The 24,789-nt window shown below is 43.8% G+C and overlaps 1 protein-coding gene across 1 annotated transcript in view; it reads right to left on the reverse strand.

Moving 5' to 3' along the window:
* Positions 1-24,789, reverse strand: part of SLC4A8 (solute carrier family 4 member 8) — a 72,096-nt gene that overhangs the window by 43,286 nt on the left and 4,021 nt on the right. Inside the window, exons 2-7 of the mRNA XM_044678629.1 lie at positions 19,457-19,538; positions 13,012-13,158; positions 12,295-12,430; positions 10,982-11,142; positions 8,799-8,987; positions 7,765-7,856 (exon numbers count right to left, since the gene is read on the reverse strand). Of these exons, the coding sequence (XP_044534564.1) occupies positions 7,765-7,856; positions 8,799-8,987; positions 10,982-11,142; positions 12,295-12,430; positions 13,012-13,158; positions 19,457-19,538 (807 nt within the window). The remainder of the gene's footprint in view (positions 1-7,764; positions 7,857-8,798; positions 8,988-10,981; positions 11,143-12,294; positions 12,431-13,011; positions 13,159-19,456; positions 19,539-24,789) is intronic.

Genomic DNA, 24,789 nt, shown 5'->3' on the forward strand with positions numbered 1-24,789 from the left:
GTCCAGCCTTCCTAAAGTGGGTATCCTCCAAATGAACCTTTTTTAGCAAATGGCCAAGGGTTGAAGTCAGGTTTTAATTTGGATGCAGGGCTGATTGGAGAGCTCTACCTTCCAGAGCTTCCAGCCCACCTTTCTCCCTCAGGCAGGCACCCCTTTGAATGCAAATTGAACAGGCTGAGTCAGGGGCTTAAGAATTCAAGTTAAGCCCAACAGGGAAGAGGCTATTAGCCTAGCCTTAGATTCACAAAACTTCTTCCAAAATCACTAGACTACAGTTTTGAACATTTTTAAAGGAGGAACTCAAAAGACACATGCCCAAATCCCCAAGGTATTTTGTATTGTTTCTGCCTCACTCAGGCCATTGTATTCTGAATAGGGTGGGGCAATCCTGCCTTGCAAAGGATGGTGTCTAGAAGAGACCTGCTTACTAACTTCTGCTGGGGAGAGGGAAAGGGGAGCAGCCCAGCTGTGCCTCCCTTGGGGATATTGGGCCCTTGGCATAGGTGTCCACAGAGAGGGCTAAGCATGCCATCTCTGGCACGTGTGCCATAGGTTCCCCATCATGGCCCTAGGGCTTGGAGCTGTTCTGCCATCTGGAGGTATGCCCTTCAAGCCATTCTTGTCAGAAAATTCTGGAGGTGGGGAGAATGTGTAAGGAAACAATGAAGGGTGAATAGTACACCAATATACCAGGTGGAATAGTGGATGGAGCATGGGGCCTGAATCAAAGATCTAAATGCAAATTCATCCTCAGATCCTTACTAGCTGTCAGTCTGGGCAAATTATTTAACCTCTTTCTGCCTCAGTAAAGCACTTTGCAAACCTTGAAATCCTAAACAAAGTTATACTGATAAATTTTTAATAATTGGATCTCAAAAAAAAAAGGATAAAGTCATGGCATAATTTTAAGTTTAGTTTGCATTAACATTTTCTCCATGACTTTCTTAAGTCTAAACAATTGAGAAGACAATCAATCAAGTCCTGGCTTGTGGCATTAGCTGATTTAGCTCCCTGAGTCAATCAGCTCTCCTAAGTCATTTAAGGTTGGCTCCAAAGCCATAGCACTGCTTGGTTTATACCCCAAAGAGATTATAAGGAAAAAGACATTTACAAAAATATTTATAGCTGCACTCTTTGTGGTGGCAAAAAATTGGAAAATGAGAGAATGTCCTTCGATTGGGGAATGGCTGAATAAATTGTGGCATCTGTTGGTGATGGAATACTATTGTGCTCAAAGGAATAAAGAACTGGAGGAATTCCATGTGAACTGGAAAGACCTCCAGGAATTGATACAGAGTGAAAGGAGCAGATCCAGGAGAACATTGTACACAGAGACTGATACACTGTGGTACAATTGAACATAACAAACTTCTCTACTAACAGCAATGCAAGGATCCAGAGCAAGGCTGAGGGACTTATGAGAAAGAACACTAGCCACATTCAGAGGAATGTGGAAGGAGAAATACAGATGAAAAACAACTGCTTGAACACATGGGCTGATGGGGATATTATTGGGGATGTAGACATTAAACGATAACTCTAGTCCAACTATCAATAATATGGAATTATGTCTTGATCAATGACACATGGTAAAACCCAATGGAATTGCTCGTCAGCTAAGGGAGGTTGGGGGGGGGGTTGGAGGAGAGGGAAAGAACATGAAATATATAACTATGGGAAAATATTCAAAATAAAAACTTTAAAATAATAAAAAATAAATAAAAAAATAAAGTTGGCTCCAACACACACCCCTAACAATACTTAAAGCTTATTATTAAAGAATTAGAGCTTCAAAATTATTCAAACTATTCAACAATTTAATTTATAAGCTATATAGGTATTATAAATATAAAATCTATAACTATTATATTTATAGACCTGTTGGTCTATAATGTCATATACTAAGATAAGATCAACATGGGTACATGATTTAAACATAAAAGGTGATATCATAAGCACATTGCTGGAGTATTGGAATAGTTTACCTGTCAGATCTATGGATAAGTGAAGAACTGATGACCAAACAGAAGACAGAGCATTATAAGATATAAAATGGATAATTTTGATCAGGTCAAATTAAAAAGGTTTTTTATCAACCACAACAATGCAACTAAAATTAGAAGGAAAGGAGGAAGCTAGAGAAAATTTTTACATTTAAGTATCTCTGATAAAGGTTTCATTCTCAAATATATAGAGAATTATCAGATGAAGAAATTGTGATATTGGAAATTTGGGAGGCCTTGAACTAATTTTGAGGTCCCTGATCTAAACTTCCTGTGGACATTTAGAGCTCTTTCAAACTACATTTCCCATGATTCCTGGCTTACATAAATGATGAAGGCAATTACCTAATCAAGTAGAGAAAAGTATAGACTGAGGACTGGATTTGTTCTCCCTCTTTTGGGATTGTGGAGCAGGAGCCAGAATGGGAGGAGCAGGTAAATGGCGGGTCCCTTTAAACAGGCACGTGGCTTCATTTTCCTAAGTGGCTATCAATAAACCCTTTAAAAACATGATATTTTTAAATCTATCTTTTTATATTAATTTTATTTCTTACAAAGTCAAAACCACATGAAAAAATGTTCTAAATCACTCTTGATTAGAGAAAGGCAAGTTAGAACAACTCTGAGGTACCAGTTCCTATCCATCATATTGGCCAATATGACAGAAAAAGAAAATGATAAATGCTTTAGAGGATGTGAGAAAATTGAGACACTAATGCACTGATGGTGGAGTTGTCATCTAATCTAAACATCCTGAAGAACAATATAGAACTATGTCCAAAGAGCTCTGTGCATACCCTTTAATCCAGCAACAACATTACCCACAGAGATTTTTAAAGAGAGCAGAAAGAACTTATATGTACAAAAATATTTATAGCACCTCTTTTTGTGGCAGCAAAAAATTGGAAATTATGGGGATGTCCATCCATTGGGGAATGCTAAACAAGTTGTGGTATATGATTGTGATGGAATAATATATGCTATAAGAAATAACAAGCAGGCTGATTTCAGAAAAACTTATAAAGATTTAACATGAACAGATACAAAGTGAAGTGAGCAGAAACAGAGGACGCTATACACAGTGACAGCAGTATTTTTTGATGAACAAATATGAATGGCCTAGTTATTCTCAGCAATGCAATGAATGATCCAAAACAATCCGAGAGGTTCCTGATGAAAAATGTCATCTGCCTCTAGAGAAAGAACTGGAAGAGCCTGAATGCAGACTTAAACAAATTATGTTTCACTTTCTTTTTGTTTGAGATTTCTTCCACAAAATGACTAATATGGGAAAATGTTTTACATGATTTTATATATACAATCTGTATCAGATTGCTTACTGTCTCAGGGGCAGGGGAAGGGACATTTCAAAGGAGGGAGAGAATTTGGAATTCAAAAAAAATTTTTTAATGAATATTAAGGGGGCAACTAGGTAGCTCAATGGATTGGGAGCCAAGTCTAGAGACAGGAGGTCTTGGGTTCAAATCTGACCTCAGACACTTCCGACCTGTGTGAGCTTGGGCAAACCTCATTGCCTAGCCCTTCCCACTCTTCTGCCTTGGAACCAATAGAGATTCTAAGATGAAAGATAAGAGTTTTTTAAAAATAAAAAAAAAATTAATGAATGTTAAAAAATTATTTTTAGATGTAATTGGGGAAAAATAAAATATAATCTAAAAAAATAGCTAGTTATTATTTTTACTGATAGGAGAGAAAAAAAATTTTCTAGGGGTCCTTTAGCCTAAAATAAATACCAAAATAAGGAAATACACAGGGCATTTAAAAATGGTGGTGTGTCTATTAGGAAAACATTAAAAATTACTTTGAAATAATTTTAAGAAGTATAGAAACACATTTTTTAAAAGAAATCATTTAGTTCCCATCCTCCTCAACTTTGAACCATCCCCTTCAAGGCATCCTAAATTATATCTGTTAAAAATGTTCAGCCATACAAATGCTCTAGTAGAGGCCAATCATCTACTCAGGAATCTAGTGTTATCTCCTGCTCCTGTCATTTTTAGGCATTTTTTAAAGATTGGTTTGGAAGGATTCTCAGAGCACTTTCAGCTCTTGATGCCACTAAGCCACCATCTTGGCTCTGCCCCAGAGACATGCATTTTGGTTTAAAAAATCAATTGTCTCAGTTCTGGAGACTTGGCTTAATAGCGGTTCATGGGGGAAGCCTGGAGGTTTTAGGTGACCACGAGCTCAAAATGAGCCAGCTGCTAGAAAAGCTGAAAACTATAGAAAGCTAAAATGATGGACATGGAGTCCAGGTCAAGAAAGGGACAAGAGGAAGAGAAGCAGCATTTACAAGCATCTACTCTGTGCTTGTCACCCAGCAGATTATGTGACTGGATCCTCACAACAATCCCAGCCACCTGCACTTTGGGAACAGTTCTGGACAACATGATTCCAAAGGGACATCGCCAGGGTAAGGCAGATGCAGAGGAGAGCCCAAGAGCTCAGGTGATATGAGGACAACGGAGGGCGTTGGGAGAGTGAGCTTGCCTTGAAATCCAGAAGACCAATGGGAGGAAATCAGAGGAGGCCAATTATTCTGTGCAATTTAATTTTCTTTTTCTTTTTTTTTTTTTTTACCAATTACATGTAATAGATTTCCACATAAGTTTTCCAAAGTTCTATGATCCAAATTGTCTCCCTTCCCCCTCCTGGAGCTGGCAAGCGATTCCATCTGGATTGTACATGTGTTATCCGGCAAAACATTTGATTATCCTGTGTAGCTCAAGAGGGCATGACGAGAACCAAAGGGAAGAAGTGACTGTGAAGCGGATTTTGGGATGAGGAGGAGACAACTACAGCTATCCTCATAAAGCTTTTTGTCAATGGAAATATTCAGGCTAAATTTGTGTTATCCATTGTTTACTGCTGGGATGGAAAGCAAGAAGAGGAAAATTCTTGGGAGTTCCCTCCCGGCTAAATAGATACCAGACTAAAGAGGGATGGAGGCTACATCTGGGAAGGAGGTTAGACCAGATGACTTCTAAGGGCCCTTCCCACTGCAGATTCCATGACTGAATTTCCTGAGAAGGTTTCATTATCGGTTGTTGGAAATCCCTAAGTCCCATTGTCTAACTGAGCTAGAGGCAGTGCCCCTCCGCCCAATTACTGGTCTTTAAACATGGTTCTAGGTTGCAAAATACCAGGAATAGATTAATCAGTAATTAATAACCAGTGGGGGCAACTGGGTGGCTCAATGGATCTATAGCACCAGGTCTGGATTCAAATCTGACCTCACACACTTCCTAATTGTGTGTCCCTGGGCAAGTCACTTAACTCTCATCGCTTCATCCTTGCTCTTTTGTCTTAAGAGTTGTTACTAAGGCCGAGAACAAGGGTTTAAAATAATAATAACCATGGAAGTTGAATGGGTAAGGTATTCAACTGTTACCTATTATGCAAATGGAATTAGCTCAAGCCCATTCATAGTTAGAACTCTAGCCACCAGAGATTATATCATCCTCACCTCCCTTAGTGGGGAGGGAGATGAGTTACCCACACGTGACAATAAGTAACAAATCAAGAACCAGGGACTGCCCTTTGGGCAGTCCAAAACAGTGTAGAGGCTGCCATTTGTCCATCTGAATTAGAGGTGGACCCACGGGAAGTGACCAGAAACACGATCTCTTCAAGTATGTTGGTAACTTCCTGTTGGGGCAGTTCCCACTTCGAACTTGGTGCTGAAGGATCTGGGCTGAGACCGCAGGCAGCTCCCCTCTGAATGGTCCCGTGGGTAAGTTAGGCTGACTTCCTGGGCCTACCTTGGCATTTCCAGAATCTCTGCCTCTAAGCAGGCTTCTTTGCCTCTCTGATTGCTAAGGCCTTGTGGCTAGTAGCCTAGTTTAATTAGCCTTTTAACCCTCTCTCGGTCCAGGCCAGCCTCTCTCTCTCTCTCTATTTCCCTACCTTCTACCTTCCCAAATTTGTAAATAAACTACCATAAAACCCATCCTGACTTGGGTCTATTTTAATTATGGAATCAATCTAAATTATTGATTCCTGGTGACCACACCTTAACATATATATCTATATAATATCTAATTTTTCCCTATTACACTATGTAGTGTTTTGTTTTTGTTACCCTTACATTCTGTTTTAGGATCAATTCTATATATTGGTTCCAGGCAGAAGAGTGGTAAGGACTAGGCAATGGGGGTTAAGTGACTTGCCCAGGGTCACACAGCTGGGAAGTGTCTAAGGCCAGATTTGAACCCAGGAATGTCCCATCTCTGTGCCTGGCTCTCCATCCACTGAGCCACCCAGCTTTTTACTCTAGTTCTTGACATCCTCTTTTAAGCTATTTGCTGATGGTCATATTTGGGCGTATTAGCCATTTAAAATAAGTTACATTTGGATGAAGTGTATGCTTTTTCAGGAAAGTCTAATTCTATCAGATGACTTCACTTTTTTCTCAGGATCCTATGAAAAGTCTTAGAATAACCCAAAAAACCCGTCCAAGTTGGCGTCAGGAGGAGGCGCTGGGAAGGCCTGGGTGGGCTCTGGCCACTGCACCAGCAGAGGGATCAGCTGGGTTCCAGTGTGGCCTCAGGCCCCTCCTGGCTAGGTGACACTGGGCAGCCCAGGCCAAGTCTTTGTCTGGCTGTGGCCCTGCTATCCCCCAGGCCTGTGGGCACGGGGGGGCTCTGAAGGCTGGGCTCTGGGAGCCGGGTTTGAGCATTGCATTTCGAGGTCACTGTTCCTCTTCCCGTTGGGGCGCCTGGTTCGGTGTTCTGGGAAGGGCTTCCCCGAGGCCGGGAGCCCGGCTCTCCCAAAGAACGTTCTAGCATGGGGAGACTTAGGAGAATTCACCCTGGGAGGGTTTCTCAGGCTCGCTGGGAGGAGGAAGGGCATCGAAGCAACTCTTATGGGCAGTCAGGATTCCTGCACAAATCTGGGCATCAAATGGCAGCATCAGAAAGTCGCTTCCCAACAAGATTGAAAAGTGAACATGCAATTGGTCACAGGTAGGTGTAGAATTCTAGGAATGAGCTCAACCTTGTGGAGGTTGTTTTTTTTCATCTTCCAGGGAGGGAATAGGCTACCGGGGAAAGAGGGCTAGATTGGGAGTCAAGAGACCTGGGACCTCCCACGGAAGCCTCAGTTTCCTTATCCACAAAGTGGGATGAGGGGCTCCTAGACTTAGAGTGAGAAGGGACCTGAAAGACCATCTAGTCTACTCCTCTAATTTTACACATGAGGAAACTGAGGCCCAGAGAATATAAGTGAGCTTCCCACACAGTGGGAAGTGGGAGTGACACAGCTAAGCAGCCGCAGAGGCAGGATCTGAACCCAAGTTGTCTGTTCAACACTATTAACGACGCATGATGCCTCCTGGAGGCTGACAGTCCTTATACTACAGACGCCCGTGGCTCTTCTGGCATGAGGAAAGGGAGGCCCGCACTGCAAACCTTCTACAGCACTCCCCAAGCGTGACCTCGGCCTCTCACATCTGTACCAGCCTGCCCCTCCATCTTCTTTTCCTTTTGCCCAGATCTGGAGGCACACAGGGGTGCAAGACAAGCAGCAAGCCTTGAACGATCTCAACGTGCCTCCTAAGCATAAATATTAGGTGTGCTTAAAGCTCCGACCCGTTTCTCCCAAACCTGCAGACGGTTCTAGTTTGTACAATTCTACCAGTAATTCCGTGGTCTCCTTTTCTGGAAAAGGCCGCTTTTCTAGAGATCCCTCCCCTGGCCTGACAGACTGGCGGGATTCTCGTTTCACGGGCTTTTCTACTCACCTTACTCAAATCCACAGGGCTGTGCTCACAACTGACTCCATTTTTTACTTCAAGATTTGTAGTAGGAACAGCCTGAGGAGACACCGTTTGCCCTTTGGGAGGAAAAACGAGAATCCTTTGACTCTTCCCTTCACCATCTTTGCCCACCATTCAGGGTCAGGAAAATATGCTTCTTTCCTGGAAAGACTGTCCTAGCAAAGGGGGTACGGAGGAGACACGCTCCCCGCGGCTCTCCATCACTTGCCTCTCTCCCAGGCACAGAAGCTTCTCGCGCCTTCTTCTGCCTCTCTGCCCACCCCAAGGAATCAGAAACAGCATCTGGACATAGGTCGGACCTGAATTCAAATCCAGCCTCAGGTATTCACTAGCTGTGTGAACGTAGGCACGTTCTCAAACCTCTCTTTACATCTATAAAACGGGGCTTCTGATGGCACCTACCCTTCTGGGGCCTTTTAGCACCGTGCCTCGAAGGGCTGTGGAGAGGGTTAAAGGAGAGAGCCTAGCTAAAGCTTTTTACCACTCTTAAAGGCACTATCGTTAGTATTATAAGTTGAAGGAACTCACCCAAATGTTTCCCATTCTGGGGAGGGGAGAAATTCAGCCTAAAAATGGATTGTGGGAGCCAAAGGGTCGATCGGTATGGATGATGAGTGCCTCCTCTGTGCCCAGCCCTGCGCCAGCCCCACGAGGCCTCTCTGGGACACAGGGAAAGGGAGTCCCAACTGATGCAGGCTGACCCTAAAGAATCCCCTTTGGGAAGGTCAGTTGTGAACATGTCTGACCTGAATGGCCCGGACGCTCTCCGAGGTCTCAGAGCAATCCCAGCTAGCCTCGTGGCCCACCCGGCACAGGAGAGCCTTGGGGAGAATAAGCAAAAAGGACTTTGATTCCCAGGCATTCGTTCATCAGTCACGGACAAGCGCTTGGTAAGCAGACGTGGAGCCTGGCTTCTTGGGGTCTGGCACCTAACAAGAGACCCACCAGCGCCCACCCACATAAGCGTAGGACAAGGGCTTCAACCCTCCAAATCTCACCATTTTTGTCCAAAGAATTGGGGTCAGACTGCTTTTTGCCAACCTCGGCAAAAGAGCGGACGATGGGAATGAGGTTGTTTCTCTTCTTCTCGTTCTGATGGTGGTGCTTCTTGAGAAGGGCTTCCCGTACTTTCACCCGCATGGTCTCATTTAGGTCACTGGACAATTCCTGCTGGTCCAGGATCAGGTCTGAAAAGCAACATGTGAGTGTCCAACCAACCGCCCAGAGGAGATTCAAGGGCGTTCCAGGAGAGGTCACTGAAATCAGAGCTTTGGTTTTCAGCCACAGCTATTGGGGAGTTACATGAATAGGGTGACCCAGCCTCCTCCTCCTGTACAAGCCATTCATGTAGTCGAGATGGATTGCAAGAAGGAAGAAATGCCATCAAATTCCAAATTAATCTCTGATGGCAATGGCACCCTACTTTGGCAGAACAAGGGAGGCTCAAGGAAAGGGTGAGATTAGCCAAAAAGGAGTACAGAATCCAGAAATATGGATCAAATAGCTCATTTACTTCTTTCAAGGACTGAACAGGGGCAGGCTGGGGAGGGAAAACACAAAAATGGGGGAATGGATGATAAAAGGCCACTGGACTGCAATCTGTGGTTCTGTGGTTCTAGCTCCCATATCTGCCACTAAGAAGCCTCGTGGATCTGGACAGCCACCTCACATCTTGGTGCCTCAGTTTCCTTAACTATAAAATGAGGAATTTGAATAGGTTCCTTTCAGCTCTGACCTTCCAAAAGCCACAGACTCCCAGTCACTGAAATCATAGAATTGGAGAATTAGAACTGAGACCTTAGCAGCCACTTAGACCATTTCAGAAAAAGAAGAAATCTCCTTTGTAAAACTATACCAAACAAGGGATCATCCAGCTCTCTTTGAGGACCTGCGAGAAGGACTTCTCTACTCACTACCTCTCAAGGCAGACCAATTCTACTTTGGGAAAGCTTCAATTATTAGGGAGTCTTTCTGGCATCTGGCCTCCATAATAACTGAATTCACTGCTCGTTTTTGCTCTTTGGATACAAACAAAACAAATTTAATCCCTCCTCCATACGACAGCCCTTCAAATACCTGACTCCCATCTTGATTCCCAAGTCTTCTCTTCAAGCTAAATATCCCCAGTTCCTCCAACCAGTCCCCACATTCTATAGATTCAAGGCCCTTCACCTCTGGATTCCTTCCAGTTTATCAAGGTGCCTAGAACTGACCACAAGACCCAAGAGTTCTGATGAGGACAGAATACAATGAGATGATTCTCTCACTATTCTTGGAAGCTATGCCCCTCTTCTCAGGCCAAGATCCCATGAGCTTTTTGATCACTACATCATACAGCTAATCAGTCCAAAGGAGGTTTGGGATTCTTTGTAGACTGAAATTCCTTAAGGATTTTCTATACCCTATTGATATGGATAGAGTATACAATGCACACAAGATGTAGTGACTGACTCTGAAACACTGAATGGGAAATTCCTCTTTGGAAGTAAAGAGCCCACCTTATAGAACAGTGATGGGCAAACTATAGCCCGCCCCAAATGCGGCCCCCTGAAATGTTCTATCTGGCTGCGTGACATTATTCCCAATCTGACAAATACAATGAGTAGGATACAATACAATGAAACTTCAAAAGAGTTGCCTTAGAAACAGACTGACAGATGAGCATTTCCTTTCCTTTGATCCCCTCTTTAAAAAGTTTGCCCATCGCTGTTATAGAGTGTTCCTTTTTTTTTTTTTTTTAAACCCTCACCTTCCACCTTGGAATCAATACTATGTATTGGTTCCAAGGCAGAAGAACATCCTACCATCTTCTTATAGAGAACTGATGGACTCAAGGTGCATCATAGGACATGGCCAATGTTTTGACTTTGTATTGCTTAACCATATATATATTTAGTACCATTATCTTAGGCAATTAATGAGCACTACGAATCAAGTGTTTTAATCACTAATGTGTCTGCTACAGCAATGTGCTGCTCCAGCCCTGTATGGTTGTTCCCTGCACCCCTCAAATTCTTTCTACCCTCCCCCAACTTCCATCCCCCATGGCTGGGCAAGTGACAGATGAGTGAGCCTAGTTAGAAAATGCAAAGCAATTGTACCATCCAAAAGAAAGTCTGTGAAGGAGAGATTGGAAGCCAAGGTTGAGTTCAAGTCCTGGTTTGCTCGATGATCCTCCTACCTGAAATTTCTTCAATGCTATTTGCTCTCATGTCCAGAAGCACTGTTCCATTAATGAGGCAGCTCCTTAGCTCAAACAGACTATGTAATGAAAGAGTGGCCACGTAAGGTTTGCTCCAACGTTCTCCCCCATCTTCTACATCTTCCTCAAACTTCAGCCACCTGAAATTTTTATTTTATAAAAATCAAAAAGAGAAAGAGAATAAGTTCCATCGAGAAATTGTAAGAAAAGTCATTAAAAAATAGAGAAAGGGTCTGGATGAATACACTGAGTTCTAATCCACGTCCTCTGAGCACTTTAGAGTTCCATAAATCCATGGTGTTATTTTTAACTCAAAGGGTTGTCATGAACTTTAATAAATACATGAAATAGTCTGAAGAACAAAAGTTACTGTGTTTCTCTTTGACTTTAAAATCACTGCTCTTGTCTAGTTTTTTCAATAGAAAATGAATCTTGGAGTCAATGGGTGTAGGAAATAGCACAGGAGAAATGTGCCAAAGTATAGCCATAGCTAAACTTCTATAAAACAGCTACTGTGCAGCTCACAGAAGTTGGGTCATCTCTGATACTTACCATTTAAGAGTACTGTGGGACCCCTTATACTGTCCAGGATCCTGGTCAATTCTTGGGCAGACCTTGGAATCTTGGAATATTAGGAGGAATAGGGCAAAAGAGGAAGTACATCCTATGGGGCATGTAGATGTCCAAGGAAATCTAGTACTGGGATTAAGTTTTTCAGGGATTCAGATTTAGCCTGGGATTTCCCAGATTCTATTGAATGGAAACCCCAAATGACCTCTAGAGAAATAAGGCTTGACTGGGACTTCTCTAGGTCTCTTGGGCTCCCACAGATTGATAACAAAGGCCCCTCAGGTCTTCTCCAGACAAGACCTCTAGCTTGAACACTGTCATGATTCTTGAGGCTTCCCTTCTTCAAGCAAAATACCCCAGTTCCTCCAACCAGTCCCACATTTACCATCCTGGATTACCCGCCTCTAGATTCCTTTCAGATTATCCATGTCTTTCATAAACATGGTGCTGAATGTGTCTGCTGAAGCCATGTGGTTCCAGCCCTCCCTGGAAATCAACTTGGATTCTGGGTAAAATGTTCAGGGGAGCTCAAAGGTTGAACATCTACCCTACCCAGGCACCCTGGGTCATCTGGCATATCCCTAGCAAGGGAGGAAGGGTAGAGCAAAGAATGGTCTCTGAAATGTCAGGAAATCACATTGTTTGCTCCCACAAAACAACATAAGAAGGCAGAATATATATGTATGTCCCCATCTTCATCATGGCTATTTTAAGGGCTTTACCTGGCTGTTTCCTTCCACTCAGCATCTTCTCCTTCTTTCAAACAGATTTCATCCAGTTCTGTAAACAGCTCATGGGGTACATGCTCCTCATCCTCCTCAGTGCCAAGAATGAATTGAACCCTCTGGGAAGGTGTGTCTAGGCAATCAGCAAAACAGATATCTGATCAGAACCTCCACACAGAATGAAAACAGTATCTGCTCTCCTTAGCACGTCCCAACAGCATCTGGACTTTTAGAGATATAACCGTGATAATATTAAGCCCACAAAGATCAAAGTTGCTCTTATTTTGCCAGAAAAAAATAATGTCCTGGGATAGTTTCACAAAAATGAAATTTCATTTGCTGAGTCCATGTCTAGACAGCACAACGGAAATAACAATTTGACAACTACCAGACCAATTGGGATCACTATAGATGGTCAATTTAATTCAATACCCTCTCTTCTACCCCTGCCAAAATAAATTACTTCCTCCTGGGGAATATTTTTTGAGTGGATTATCAAATTTTTAGGATGAGATTATCTGGGCACTTTCGTTTGTTTTAGTAATGTGTCTGATTCTTAGAAGCTCACTCTGAAAAACTGCGCAGACTACAGAATTTACCCTACTAGCCAAGGTACTAAGAGAAATCAGTAGTCGTTGTGTTAATGTTACCCATGAGGTTTCATCTTTTCTACTTAAGGATATCACACACTGATTCCACCTCGAATATATTTACCATGAGCAAGAGACCCCTGGCCCTCTTCTCCCTGGCTGACAACCTTCCCCCTGCCTCGTCTCCGGTGCTTCTGACCATGAGTTCGGTGATGCCGATGGCTCTGCCGTCCCAAAGGCATCCGGACCCCAACATACAAAGTTCTATGCCCTGGAAAGAAGAAGAGAGTGTCAGGGAGGGCCCTTTGTTTAACCAGGGCCAACATTTTCCTGGATGCAGCAATGTCTATCATAGAAAAGCCTTCTTTAAACGCAGTCATTTCTCTGATCTTAGAAAACTTTCAAAGTTTCTGGAATGTAAGAAATAGAAAACAGTATGTGGATTAACGACTGCACAGCACTGACTAGGCCAATTTGACCCAAAGGCTAGCGTCAAAATTCACATCGGGTGGATGGAAGGATTTCAAAAGAGCACAGTGCGTTCATTCTACTTGTGCAGAGGGCGCTGGACCTTGAAGCAGGCTACAGACATGCTGTAGTCAACCACCACTCTTTCCTCTGCATGGCTAGATTCTTTGCCTGGTATTCAACCAATACCATACTGGAGACAAGTGAAGGAAGCAATGATACCCAAATCATAAAAAGAGTGAAGCTTCCAGATCAATGATGGGCAATCTTTTGAGCTCGGTGTGTCAAAATTCACCAAAAAACCGAGTATAACTCGGGTGGTGTCACTTCAAGAAAAAAACCGTAATTTCACGATATTTATAGTTTAAATAACCAAAAATGTATAATTGTAATATATAACTGTATTTAATAAACCCAAGTAGGTAAATTAATATAGGGAGAATTGTCATCTATAGTGCACAGTGTCTACACTACAGCGAAAGGAGTACAACAAGTACTCCCACACTTCTCTGTAGGAGGCCACATGCAGCCGTGTGTCATGGAAAATGGCTACACATGTCAGTGCTGACATGCGTGTCATAGGTTTGCCATCACTGTTATAGATCAATGGGAGAATATAAAATGAAGGGAACAAAAGGAGTATGCCCAAGGCATATGGCATTCTATTTAATATTGGATATAGGGTCAGTCAGGTGGCTCAGTAGTAGAGCTTTAAGCCTGGAGTCAGGAGGACCCGGGTTCAAATGTGACTTCAGACACTTCCAAGCTATGTGACTGGGAAAGTCATTTCACCCTGATTGCCCAGTCCTTGCCACTCTTTTGTCTTAGAATCGATACTAGGAGAGAAGTATTTTAAAAAACTAGCGGGTACCAAGCAAGGACCAGACATGGTCTTACTCTTAAGGATTCTCTGGGGTAAAAGGGGAGGGCAAACATAGCAGCATCAATACAAATAATTTCAATATGTACAGATCATTATTCCTGATATGACGAATACAATGACTAGGATACAATACAATGAAACTTCAAAAGAGTTGGTTTAGAAAGAGACTGACAGATGAGCATTTCCTTTCCTTTGGCCCCCACTTTAAAAAGTTTGCCCATCACTGGTCTAAGGCATGGAGAGAGAGACAGACAGACAGACAGACAGACAGACAGACAGACAGACAGACAGAGACAGAGAGACAGAGACAGAGAGACAGAGACAGAGAGAGACAGAGACAGAGAGAGACAGAGAGACAGAGACAGAGAGACAGAGACAGAGAGAGAGAGACAGAGAGGGACAGAGACAGAGAGAGAGAGAGACAGAGAGACAGAGACAGAGAGAGACAGAGAGACAGAGAGAGAGAGACAGAGAGAGAGAGAGAGACAGAGAGAGAGACAGACAGACAGACAGACAGAGAGCGCCCGCACAAGCGATCTGAGGTGGAGGAACTGGAGAGGCATTATTGTGGCTCATATCTAAGGAGGAGCTAAACCATTCCCGTACACTCTTTATTGTCTTTTCTCATTTTGGTTTCTAAAGGCTTAAAGGGCGTGAGGGGGACACAGCGGGGTTCGGTAGCAGCTTGGTCTGATTTGGTGGCACCAAGACTTAAGTAAATTCATCAGTGAAGCTCCTGCAGTGGAAATGTACTCCTCTGACCTTCAAGGTGCATCAGAATGTTCTTGCACCTACATGCTTCAAGAACATTTGGAGGAGGACATTTTTGGCCCCGATGCATTCATTTTACAACTTGAAACAAAATTACTGAACCAGGAAGAAGTTTTTACTTTCAGGCACATACGAGTGGGTTTCCAGGTCATGAGTGTAAAATTATGAACCAGATGAAAATTTGCTGCATTTGTTTTACAGACGGGTCCCAGAATCGAATGACGCTGGCAGTAAAACTAGGTTGGATGATAATCATCTATGGTCCTATGCAGGACAAACTACTGGTTTTTGTAGGCCCTGAACTTAGGAATGGCTATTACATTTTTTTAAGATAATAAAGTTTTATTTTTAAATATAATAGACCATTCCAAGCTCTGAGGCAGCAGATGGAGGGCCCGTGCCCTGCAATAATGGTGTCCTCAGTGGTATAAGTAATAATAACTGGCAGTCAAACATACTCTGGGAGGTGGACATTACAAGAATTCTTTCCATTTATAGATGAAATAAGGAGGCTCAGAGATGGTAAGTGATTTGCCCAGGGGCAAGCAGCTAAGTGTCTTTAAACTGAGCTTTCTTGACTCCCAGCTCAGCACCCTGTTCCCCATACTCTGCAGCCTCTCAGGTTTGACCCTAGAGTTCAGCTTTAATGGATTCACAGATATCATAGAATGTCCGTGCTGGGAGGGATCTCAGATCATCCAGTCCAACCCTTCATTTTCCAGATGAGGAAACCGACCTGCTTAAGATTACAGAGATAATGTGGGAACTGATGCATTAGCGAAATAAGCAGAAATGGGAGGACACTGTACACAGTAACAGTAATCCTGGCAATGATTATCTGTGAAGACTGGCTACCCTCAGCAGTGCAATGATCTGGGACAACCCTCAAAGTCTCATGAGGGAGAACATGCTCCACCTCCAGAGAAAGAACTGGTGGGAGTGGTCTTTCACATTAGTGTATTTTTGGTTTTATTTTGGGGTTTGGGTTATGTATGAATGTGTTCTTACAATAATGACTGATGGGGAAGTGTGTTTTACAGAACAATTAAAATAAAATAATTAATTTAAGAAAATTTTTTTTAAGAAAATAGGCAGATTTTGAGCCTTACTGTAAGTAAGGATCGCCTTACTTAATTTTTTAAAATGTGATGCCTAAAAAATACTTTGGGTGAAAAAAATATTTCAGGTGGATGAATAAAGTAGGAAAACAAGTTTTTTAAAAAAGATTTTAGAGATAATAAGAAACAGAGACAAGATTTGAACCTAGATCCTAACTCCACAGCCAGGGCACTTCCCACTTATTCCAGTTACTTTATCAAATTTGCTCTAAGGTAGGGTATCAAATGACTGGATCCAATGGGTCCAAGTGGAGCTAAGCAAGTGTTGAAAGAATATCTTAAAAAAAATAAAAAATTGTTTTTTTGGGGGGAGAGAAGAGGGGAGGAAGACAACATGAATCATGTAACCATGGAAAAATACTTAAAAATAAATTAGAAATAAATAAACAAATGAATGATATGGAGGCAGCTGGGTGGCTCAGTGGATTGAGAGCCAGAACTAGAGATGGGAGGTCCTGGGTTCAAATCTGACCTCAAATATTTCCCAGCTGTGGGACCCTGAACAAGTCACTCAACTCCCATTGCCTAGCCCTTACTGCTCTTCTGTTTTGGAACCAATACTTAATATTGACTCTAAGACAGAAGGAAAGGGTTTAAAAATAAATTAAATTAAATTAAAAATCGAAGGCCTTAATCCCTTTAGAAACAAAGATAATGGCCAGGTCCTTCCTCTTTTCCCACATGCTAACAGGTCTTGCATTGCCATGGAGAGGAGGAATGCTCATGTAAGATGCCATTACCACGGGTCAATGATGTTTTAGAAGCGGGATTTCAGGGAGAGTGTCTGCCAGAGCATCTCTCCTCTCCGCAGAAATTCAGGCCTCTGATCCTTCCACCAACCAGGCCGTCTCTAATCTCTGCTCCTGGGAAGACAGAGCCTGGGAGGTCACTTGAACTCAAGAGATGGAGAGCCCACGGGGGAGGCACCACGAGGCGCCTAACCAGGAGCAGACTGACCCTGCATGGAAACAGAGAGCCGGCGCCCGCCTCCATGCGGGTCAGTGGTGGGGCGGGGGGCCATGGGCAGCCTAAGCTTAAGAAGAAGTGTTTGGGTACTACGATAATAACCACTTTCTTGCAGGGCTCTAAGGCTTACAGAGTCCATTCCACCGCATATATTAAATTCTGCTGATTTCACACACTCTCATTTCGGTCCATGAGAAAGAGCGTGAGCATCAGCAGCAGTTTCTTTCCAAAGTTCCATTCCTTTGGCGTTGGCTCTAGACAAGCTCCAGGGCTTTTCTCCGTGGAGACAAATGGTGGCAAGGATTCCTGGGGGCTGCCTCAGAGGGCTTCCAGTTTCATTAATGCAGCCCAGGCCTTCCAGGGCAATCCAGAGCCATTCCAGACTCGGTCCTTACAAAAGGAAGCAGCGCAGGGAAAGGGCCAAGTGTAGGGATCACCCAGCCTTGGACTTTTCGTGTCGGGATCTGCATCTTACAGTCAATATTAGCTCCGGGGAGATCGCTCTCTTCCCTGGACAACAGCGTAGTGTGACACTGGAACAGGCTGGAGGCTGAGGCAGGGTTCAGATGTGGCCTCAGACACTGCCTCGCTGGGTGACCCCAGGCAAGTTCCTTAAGTCCCATTGCCCAGCTCTTACTGCCCTTCCGCCTTGGGACCAATACAGAGCATCCATGCTAAAGAGCAAGGTAAGGGCTTTAAAGGAAAAGTAAATAAAGACAATGATGGGGCAGGACAGCAAAACTGCAGTGGGAGGTCGTGGGCAGACAAGTGTTGGCTGGGAACTCAATGGGAATGTTCAGGTAGGACGTAGGAAAGCGATGAAAGCTGTGACCGCTGGGCCCTTCTCCTCTTTGATCCCCAGGTGGACTGTGAAAATAGGACTATTCGATTCAAGAGATTTCAACATTCACCAAGAGACGGGGACCTCCACCAAGCCCCAGGCCATGGGGCACTCTGGGGGCTCTGGGGGATTCCCTGCTGTCCAGCGGAGAGGGCAGAGCCCTGACTGTGTCCTCTGTCCCTCCTCCTCCTGGCCCGACATGGACCAGGCACGATCGGGAGCTTCTGGATTCCCATCACCGGAATCGGCCTGCTCTGAGGAGGACTCAGAAGTCAAGCCCAATAACCATCGCCCTTCGGCCAGTCACCTGACCCGACGCGGCCCCTTCAGATTCGAGACAAAAGCCTCTCGGATGGCTTCTCTCACACCCCTCCCTCTATGGTACCAGAAGGGCCAGGAGCCACGGCTAATGGGAAATGCCTGGGGGAGGGGAGGCGGCGGAGGGTAGGGGCGCCCCTCCAAAGGGAGCCGAGGATCAGGCTGGGTCCTGAATGACGCAAAAAGGGAAACAATTCCTCCTCAATCCAGGGATTTGTATTCTACTGGGGAAACAGGAGGTCCCTACACAAATGCATCTGGAATAGAGAATGCTTCCTCATAACATATCCAAGCAAGAGATCATCCACACACAGAAGGTAACAAGAAGAAGGAAATCAGAGGGACCTAAAAGATGGGTCACCCTAAATCTCTGCTCTGGGCCTGAAGTCAGGAAGGCCTGAGTTCAAATCCAACCCCGGACACTTCCTAGGTGTGTGACCCTGGGCAAGTCACATCCCCTTGGTCTGTCCCAGTTTCTTCAACTGTAAAATGGAGATAACGATGGCACCCCCCTCTCAGGGTTGTTGTGAAGATCCTGTGAGAGAATCTGTAGAGCTGAGCCCAGGGCCTGACACCCTGAAGGTGCCAGATCAATGCACTTCCCTTCCCCTTTTGGTCTGGCCTCCACTTAAATATGTGCTGCTGAGGTAAATCTGAGGGTGCACCAATGGAGGCGATAACAACATAAGAGAAATGATGGGGGCATCTGGGAGGAGATGAATAAATCAAGTTTACTCCATGCTAAACTCTGTGAGTACAAACAGAAAAGGAGACGGGCCTGACTGGCTGGGAAGGCCTCATCCTCTGAGAGGGGCGGGAAGAGGGAAGGAGCAGCGAGCTCCATGCTGGGGCGGCAGCGTCCCCCTCTGCCCCCCACGGCTCTAAGAGGACATGGCGCCCGTAGGTGGGCTCCCAGGGACTCAGAGGAGCCTGGTGGCCCATGACCAGAGCGCAGGGGCCAAGGGGCCACCCGGGGAGCTGCCAGAACCACCAGAAAGATTGTGGGTTAAATGGAATGTCTGCAGCCAAGAGAGTTTTAAGAGCTCCTCACAAGGTTTCTCTAAATGGAATTTTTATGATTCTTTGTGGCTGGTTAGGAAGTGATAAACAGGGTTTTCCTTCCCGTTACTAAGTGTTCATGAAATAGGTTCTTCAGCACCATCAATCTCTGATGATGACAGAAAATGGCAGGCTCGGAGCTTACCTTCCAGCTCTTCTTTTTCATAGTGAATATTGAGAATTGTGCTGGTCCCTCCTTGGTCCACAACTGCCTCTTCGTCTGGTCTCTAAAAAGGGAAGAAGGAGAGTATCTACCAAGGACAGGCTCCTGGTGCCCAGGCTCCCTCCCCCACACCACCTCGGGCACAGCTTGGCCTCCGCTTTAGATTCGTTAGGTCTGGGCGCAGACATCCCTTCTCGAGGTTCCCAGCCTCCTGCCCCCACCCACAGCGCTGTGCGCCAGCTTCAGCCCCCCGGCCCCAGCCCATGGCCGCCCTCCTCGCGTCCTCCTGCGGCGGCAGCCCCCAGGTCATGGCATCTGTTTCCCAGTGGCACAGCTCGTTTCCCGTTTCTTGCTGTGACTGTTTGGGGCGCAGACCACACTCTTCTTTCAAAGATGGCCGCCGCCTGGCTCTCTCTGCCCGTTGCTTTCCTTGAACTCTTTCCTCTCTAGATCTAGTGACGCTGAATATCCGACTGACTGTCCCCGCGTCCCTTCCACCTCAAGCTCTATCTCCTTCAGGAACTCGTCTTCCCCTTCCGGTCCCCCAACAGTGAGTGTTCCCCAAGAAAGAACTCTCTGCTCTTCTTTCTTTGCAAATCTTCTCTCTGAGAATTCTTTCTTCACTCTTGAGGCTTTGACTAAATCTTTATGCTGATGATTCTGAGGCTGAAACCAATTACTCCTCGGTAGCAGAAAACCAGGCCTGGAATCCCGAGGACTTCATACACTTCCTAGCTGTGTGACCCTGGGCAAGTCACTTAACCCCAATGGCCAAGTCCTTGCGTTCTTCTGACTTAGAATTGATCCTAATAAGGTAAGGGTTGTTTGCAGTTTTTCTTAGCTGAAACCAATCACATATTTCTAAAATCAATATAAAAATGCTGCCTCGAACTCCCATCTATAAAACTAAACTTTATTTCTGCTCCTCCATTTCTTCTCTAAGTCTGGCAATGGCAATAACCAAGCTTGACATCTTCGTGCTCTCTTTGACTCCTCTCAATAAGGAGGAAATTTTTAAAAATTAATCATCAATTTTAATTACTCTTCCTTCGTTATGTTTCTAGAGTTCCTCCCTTCCTTTCCATCCCTTTGTCCAATAGTCTAATCCCTTCTTCACACCTGATAACTGGCATTTCTTTTTGCCTCATTTCTTTGCCTCCAGTCTCCCCATCCATCTTGTGCACAGCCTTTACCAGTTACCTTCTTAGAACACTACTTTATGCATGTTATTTGCTATTCAGAAACACGTTACCATTTTACCACCATAGCCTTCGGGAGAAAGTCCAAAGGCCTTAGCCTGCTGCTGCTCTTCAAGGCCCTAATCCATGGGGGTCACCTTCTCCCCTCTCCCTCCTCCATAAACCGTCTGCTCCAGGCAGCCTGGACTAGTCCCCCACACCCCTGCCTCTCGAGAGGCCTCAGTGCCGTTCTCCTGCAGCAATCTTAAGTGACCTCTCCCTCTTTAGCCAATTCCCAGCCTCCCTTCCACGTCTGGCTCAGGCATCCTCTTCTCCATGAAACCTCTCCTGAGGGCTCCCAATTCCAGAGTTCTCCCTCCCGGAAATCCCTCTATAAATGGTCTTGCTTGCATCGGAGGCATTTCAGTGCATGCCTTCTGCTCTTCAACAAATTTTAAGTTACTTGGGAGCCTGGAGCGACGTCATTCTCATCTTTATATTCCGGAAGCACTTATCAAAGTGCCTCCAACTCAACAGCAGGCATTTAAAATGTTTATGGAATGACTCTCTGTACCTCCTAGCATTTGATAATCTCACACTGCCTTTTGGTCACTCCTGGATTAGTTCCATATGATTAATTCTCATAATTATATGCATATATTTCTGTACTAGATTTTAGGCTCCTTAAAGGCCAAGGACTATACCTTGTACACTCCTGTTCCCACCAAAGCACCTGGCATAGAGCAATAGTGGTTATGACTGGAAGCTACTGAATGAATAAAAATCAAACCTTCAATAACAATATTCACTGACTGTCCCTCTTTAAGGAAAGAAATGAAAAAGAGAGGCAAATATATAGAAAATTCAAGGAAAACAATCTGCTACTAATGGAAATGGGGCACTGGGGGTGGGGGGTGGACTTCAGTAACTGAGACCAGCTATCTATAGGCAGACTTCACTGAATAAATGGTTTCTCTCTTCATTTTACTTTGGCAGGGAAGACAACCATTATCAAAGTCACGTAAAAGGTCAACCGTGTATGATCAGAGAATGGCTTTATTAGACTGAGTTAACCAAAGAGTCCATATCTACCATTTAATAACTACTTTCCTCTGATATCAGATTTCTCAACCTAAAAAGGAAAAAAAATTCTAAATAGATCTTTCCTTTTATTCTTTTCTATCTCCCTCCATTCCACACAGTCTACAAATGTGAGTTAAATTGAGAGAGACAGGCTCTAAGAGCTTAAAATAACAATAAAGGAATAAATGGTCACCAGGTTAAATACACACAGAATATTGCAATAGAATAATGAACACTGATGATAGGAAAGAACAGAGAAAGGCCTTGAAATAGAGAGAATTGTAGTAAGCCTTGAACCTGGATGAATCACAGCTGAAAAGCAGCCCAAAATCACAGCCCAAAGCTTCCCACTAGGGGACAAATTAAAAAGCAGAAACAGGGATGGATCTTACATAATGGCCCCAGATCCTGGAATCACTTGATGAGTGGAAGCAGTCAAACAGAAAATCAATGGCTGAGATGGAGATCAAATCTGCCTGGATCTTCCCACTTTCAAACTCCCCTTTCTGAGTTGTGGGAATTGCAGTTAGAAAAACTGGCCAGTCTACCATCCACGAGACTTAGCTCATTCATTCATCTTTTCCCCAATTTCCAAGTTCTTTACCCCAAAATCTTTTCTAATCCTCAGCATCTCAATGAATTCCAGCCTCCTAATGGACTCAGGCCAATGACTTCATGCCAAGGAGCTTCAAGGCCTTGTTCACCTTCACCTCCCTACCAATCTCTGACAACTACGAAGCAAGAAATATGCTTTGNCTTCCACCTATGAGACAATACACCGAAGTACAAGGGTTTAAAAAAAAAATACAAAATCAATATGAAAAAAATATTTTAATGAAACAAATTTGAGGGGAATAATACTGAACATACTGCATGTATAACAAAAAGCATTTTTTAAAAATAACCTTTGAAATTCCCTTTATGGTACTCACCATTAGCCTGTGGTACATCTCTGCAACCTAACTTCTTTTAACTTTAAAAAAGAAATTGTGTATTTATGATATTAAAAGATAAAATGTGTTAATATTGTACAATACTATGCATATATTTTATGAATTTCTGAGTTTCTGAACTTTTTTCTGATTTATCTACTAGCTTTTGTGTCAGTCTGCAGCTTCTGCAGAATTCCCCCAAAATTTCTTATGCCAAACCACCGTATATTGAAACCAAAATGGGCAAAGTTGAGATGTGGAAGAGGTACTGGCATAGGGTCCAGGTTTCTTCTGGAGACACTAAGCTCCAGAAATGTCCCAGATCAATAAGGACACAGTTAATTCCTTTTCTTCTCTTGCATTCCTGTAGTGCTAAAGGAGAAGATGACCCTGGGCATCAGAGACCCACAATAAGAAGAGATCCCTGTGAGAAACATTCCCTTTGCATTCTCCCCCAGATTTTTTGATGAACACAGATATGCACCTCCCAGTTTTACTATGATAAGCATTGGATTCTATCTAAGACATCTAATCAATCCCTGAACTATATGGGTCACCCCTTGCGTCTTCGAGACACAAAACATCACTGCATCCCTGGTCAAGTAGTAAATATCACCCCATTCCTGATTAGGTAGTAACATCATCCCATCTCCTCATCTCTGGTTGTGTAGCCCCTGTTTTCAGAAATTCTCAAGCCCATCTTTTCAGGGAGATAGTGTCTACTCTTGCACCTGTCTCCTGGTCATTCAAGTTGTATTCAATTTAATACATTTTTTTTTATTGGAGCCTGTCATTCCTATCAAGGGTGCCCATTCCAACCCAGGTTTTATTTTCAGCTCTCCCACGACAGTATCTGTATTTTATGTTTAAATGCATTATTCTAAGAAGGGATCCAGAGGCTTTACAGATTTCTAAAGAGGTTATTTGTTGTTCAATCATTAAAAAAAAAAAAAAACTCTTTCCTTCTGTCTTAGAATGGATACAAGTACTGGTTCCAAGGCAGAAGAGTGGTAAGGGCTAGGCAATAGGGGTTAAGTGACTTGCCCAGGGTCACACAGCTAGGAAGCGTCTGAAGAATGATTTGAACTCAGGAAGATGAGTCTTCCTGACACTAGGCCTGGTACTCCATCCACTGTGCCACCTCTAACAGGTCTGTGGCACAAAAAAAGCCCAAGAATTGCAGGGACTAAATGATCTCCAATATCCCTTCAAGCTCTAAATCAATGCTCCTCTGATTAACTTCCCCCTACAGATGTTCCAAATGATTTGGCCCCAATTAGTTGCCATTCTGAGTTGAGGGCTGCTTTCTGTAAATTTTCATTGTTTCAAGTACAGAATCAAGATGTTCAGATTTCCTAGTGAATAGTCATTTTGTCAGTACATTGTGGTCTCCTAACATTAAGTTAATGGTAAACTTGTTATCACTTTGTGAGAAAAACAAACAAAAATGCTATTCTATCTAAGATTAATGGCTGTTTCCTACCAGCATATTTATGATAAATATGGCTGGTTTTCAGTTTCCTACTTCAGTCAGGCACTCTTAGACTAACTCCCCAGCCAGAGTAAAACAATGAGCAAAGCCAATTACTTTGATAATTTAGGAAGAAGAGAATTTGTTGCTTGAATCATTGGATTCTTTTGTTCTATAGGGTCCTGCCCACGTTGCTCCTAGCAACCATTCTCAAGTAGTTCTGGCCAGTGGAAATAAAAAGCAAAAGTATTCCTGATTTATACTATACATGTGGGAAAAGGAAGGAAGGAAGGAATGTGGGAATTATACAAATAAGTCTAAACAAATTGCCCCTATTCTTCCAATTATGAGTCTTTAGCATGGTTCCCAGGGGCTTGTACAGAATCACTTAACTCCTCCAATAACTCCCCTCCCCGCAAGAGGCACCCCCATTCACATTTGCACTACTCCCCAGAAGTCCAACAATCATCAGCTTTCTTTGGTTGAGATGTTTCATAAGGATGTCCTAAGGAGAGTGGCTATACACACAATTCCAGAGAGAATGCCTTTATGTTTCCCCTCTACCTCATCTAATCCCCTACCCTTGCCAATCCACTTCTAGGATGCCCACAATTCCATTCCCCAACCAGCAAGTCATTCCAGCACCAGCCT

This window comes from Gracilinanus agilis, chromosome 5, assembly GCF_016433145.1.
Source record: "Gracilinanus agilis isolate LMUSP501 chromosome 5, AgileGrace, whole genome shotgun sequence".
In the NCBI taxonomy this organism is placed as follows: Eukaryota; Metazoa; Chordata; class Mammalia; order Didelphimorphia; family Didelphidae; genus Gracilinanus; species Gracilinanus agilis.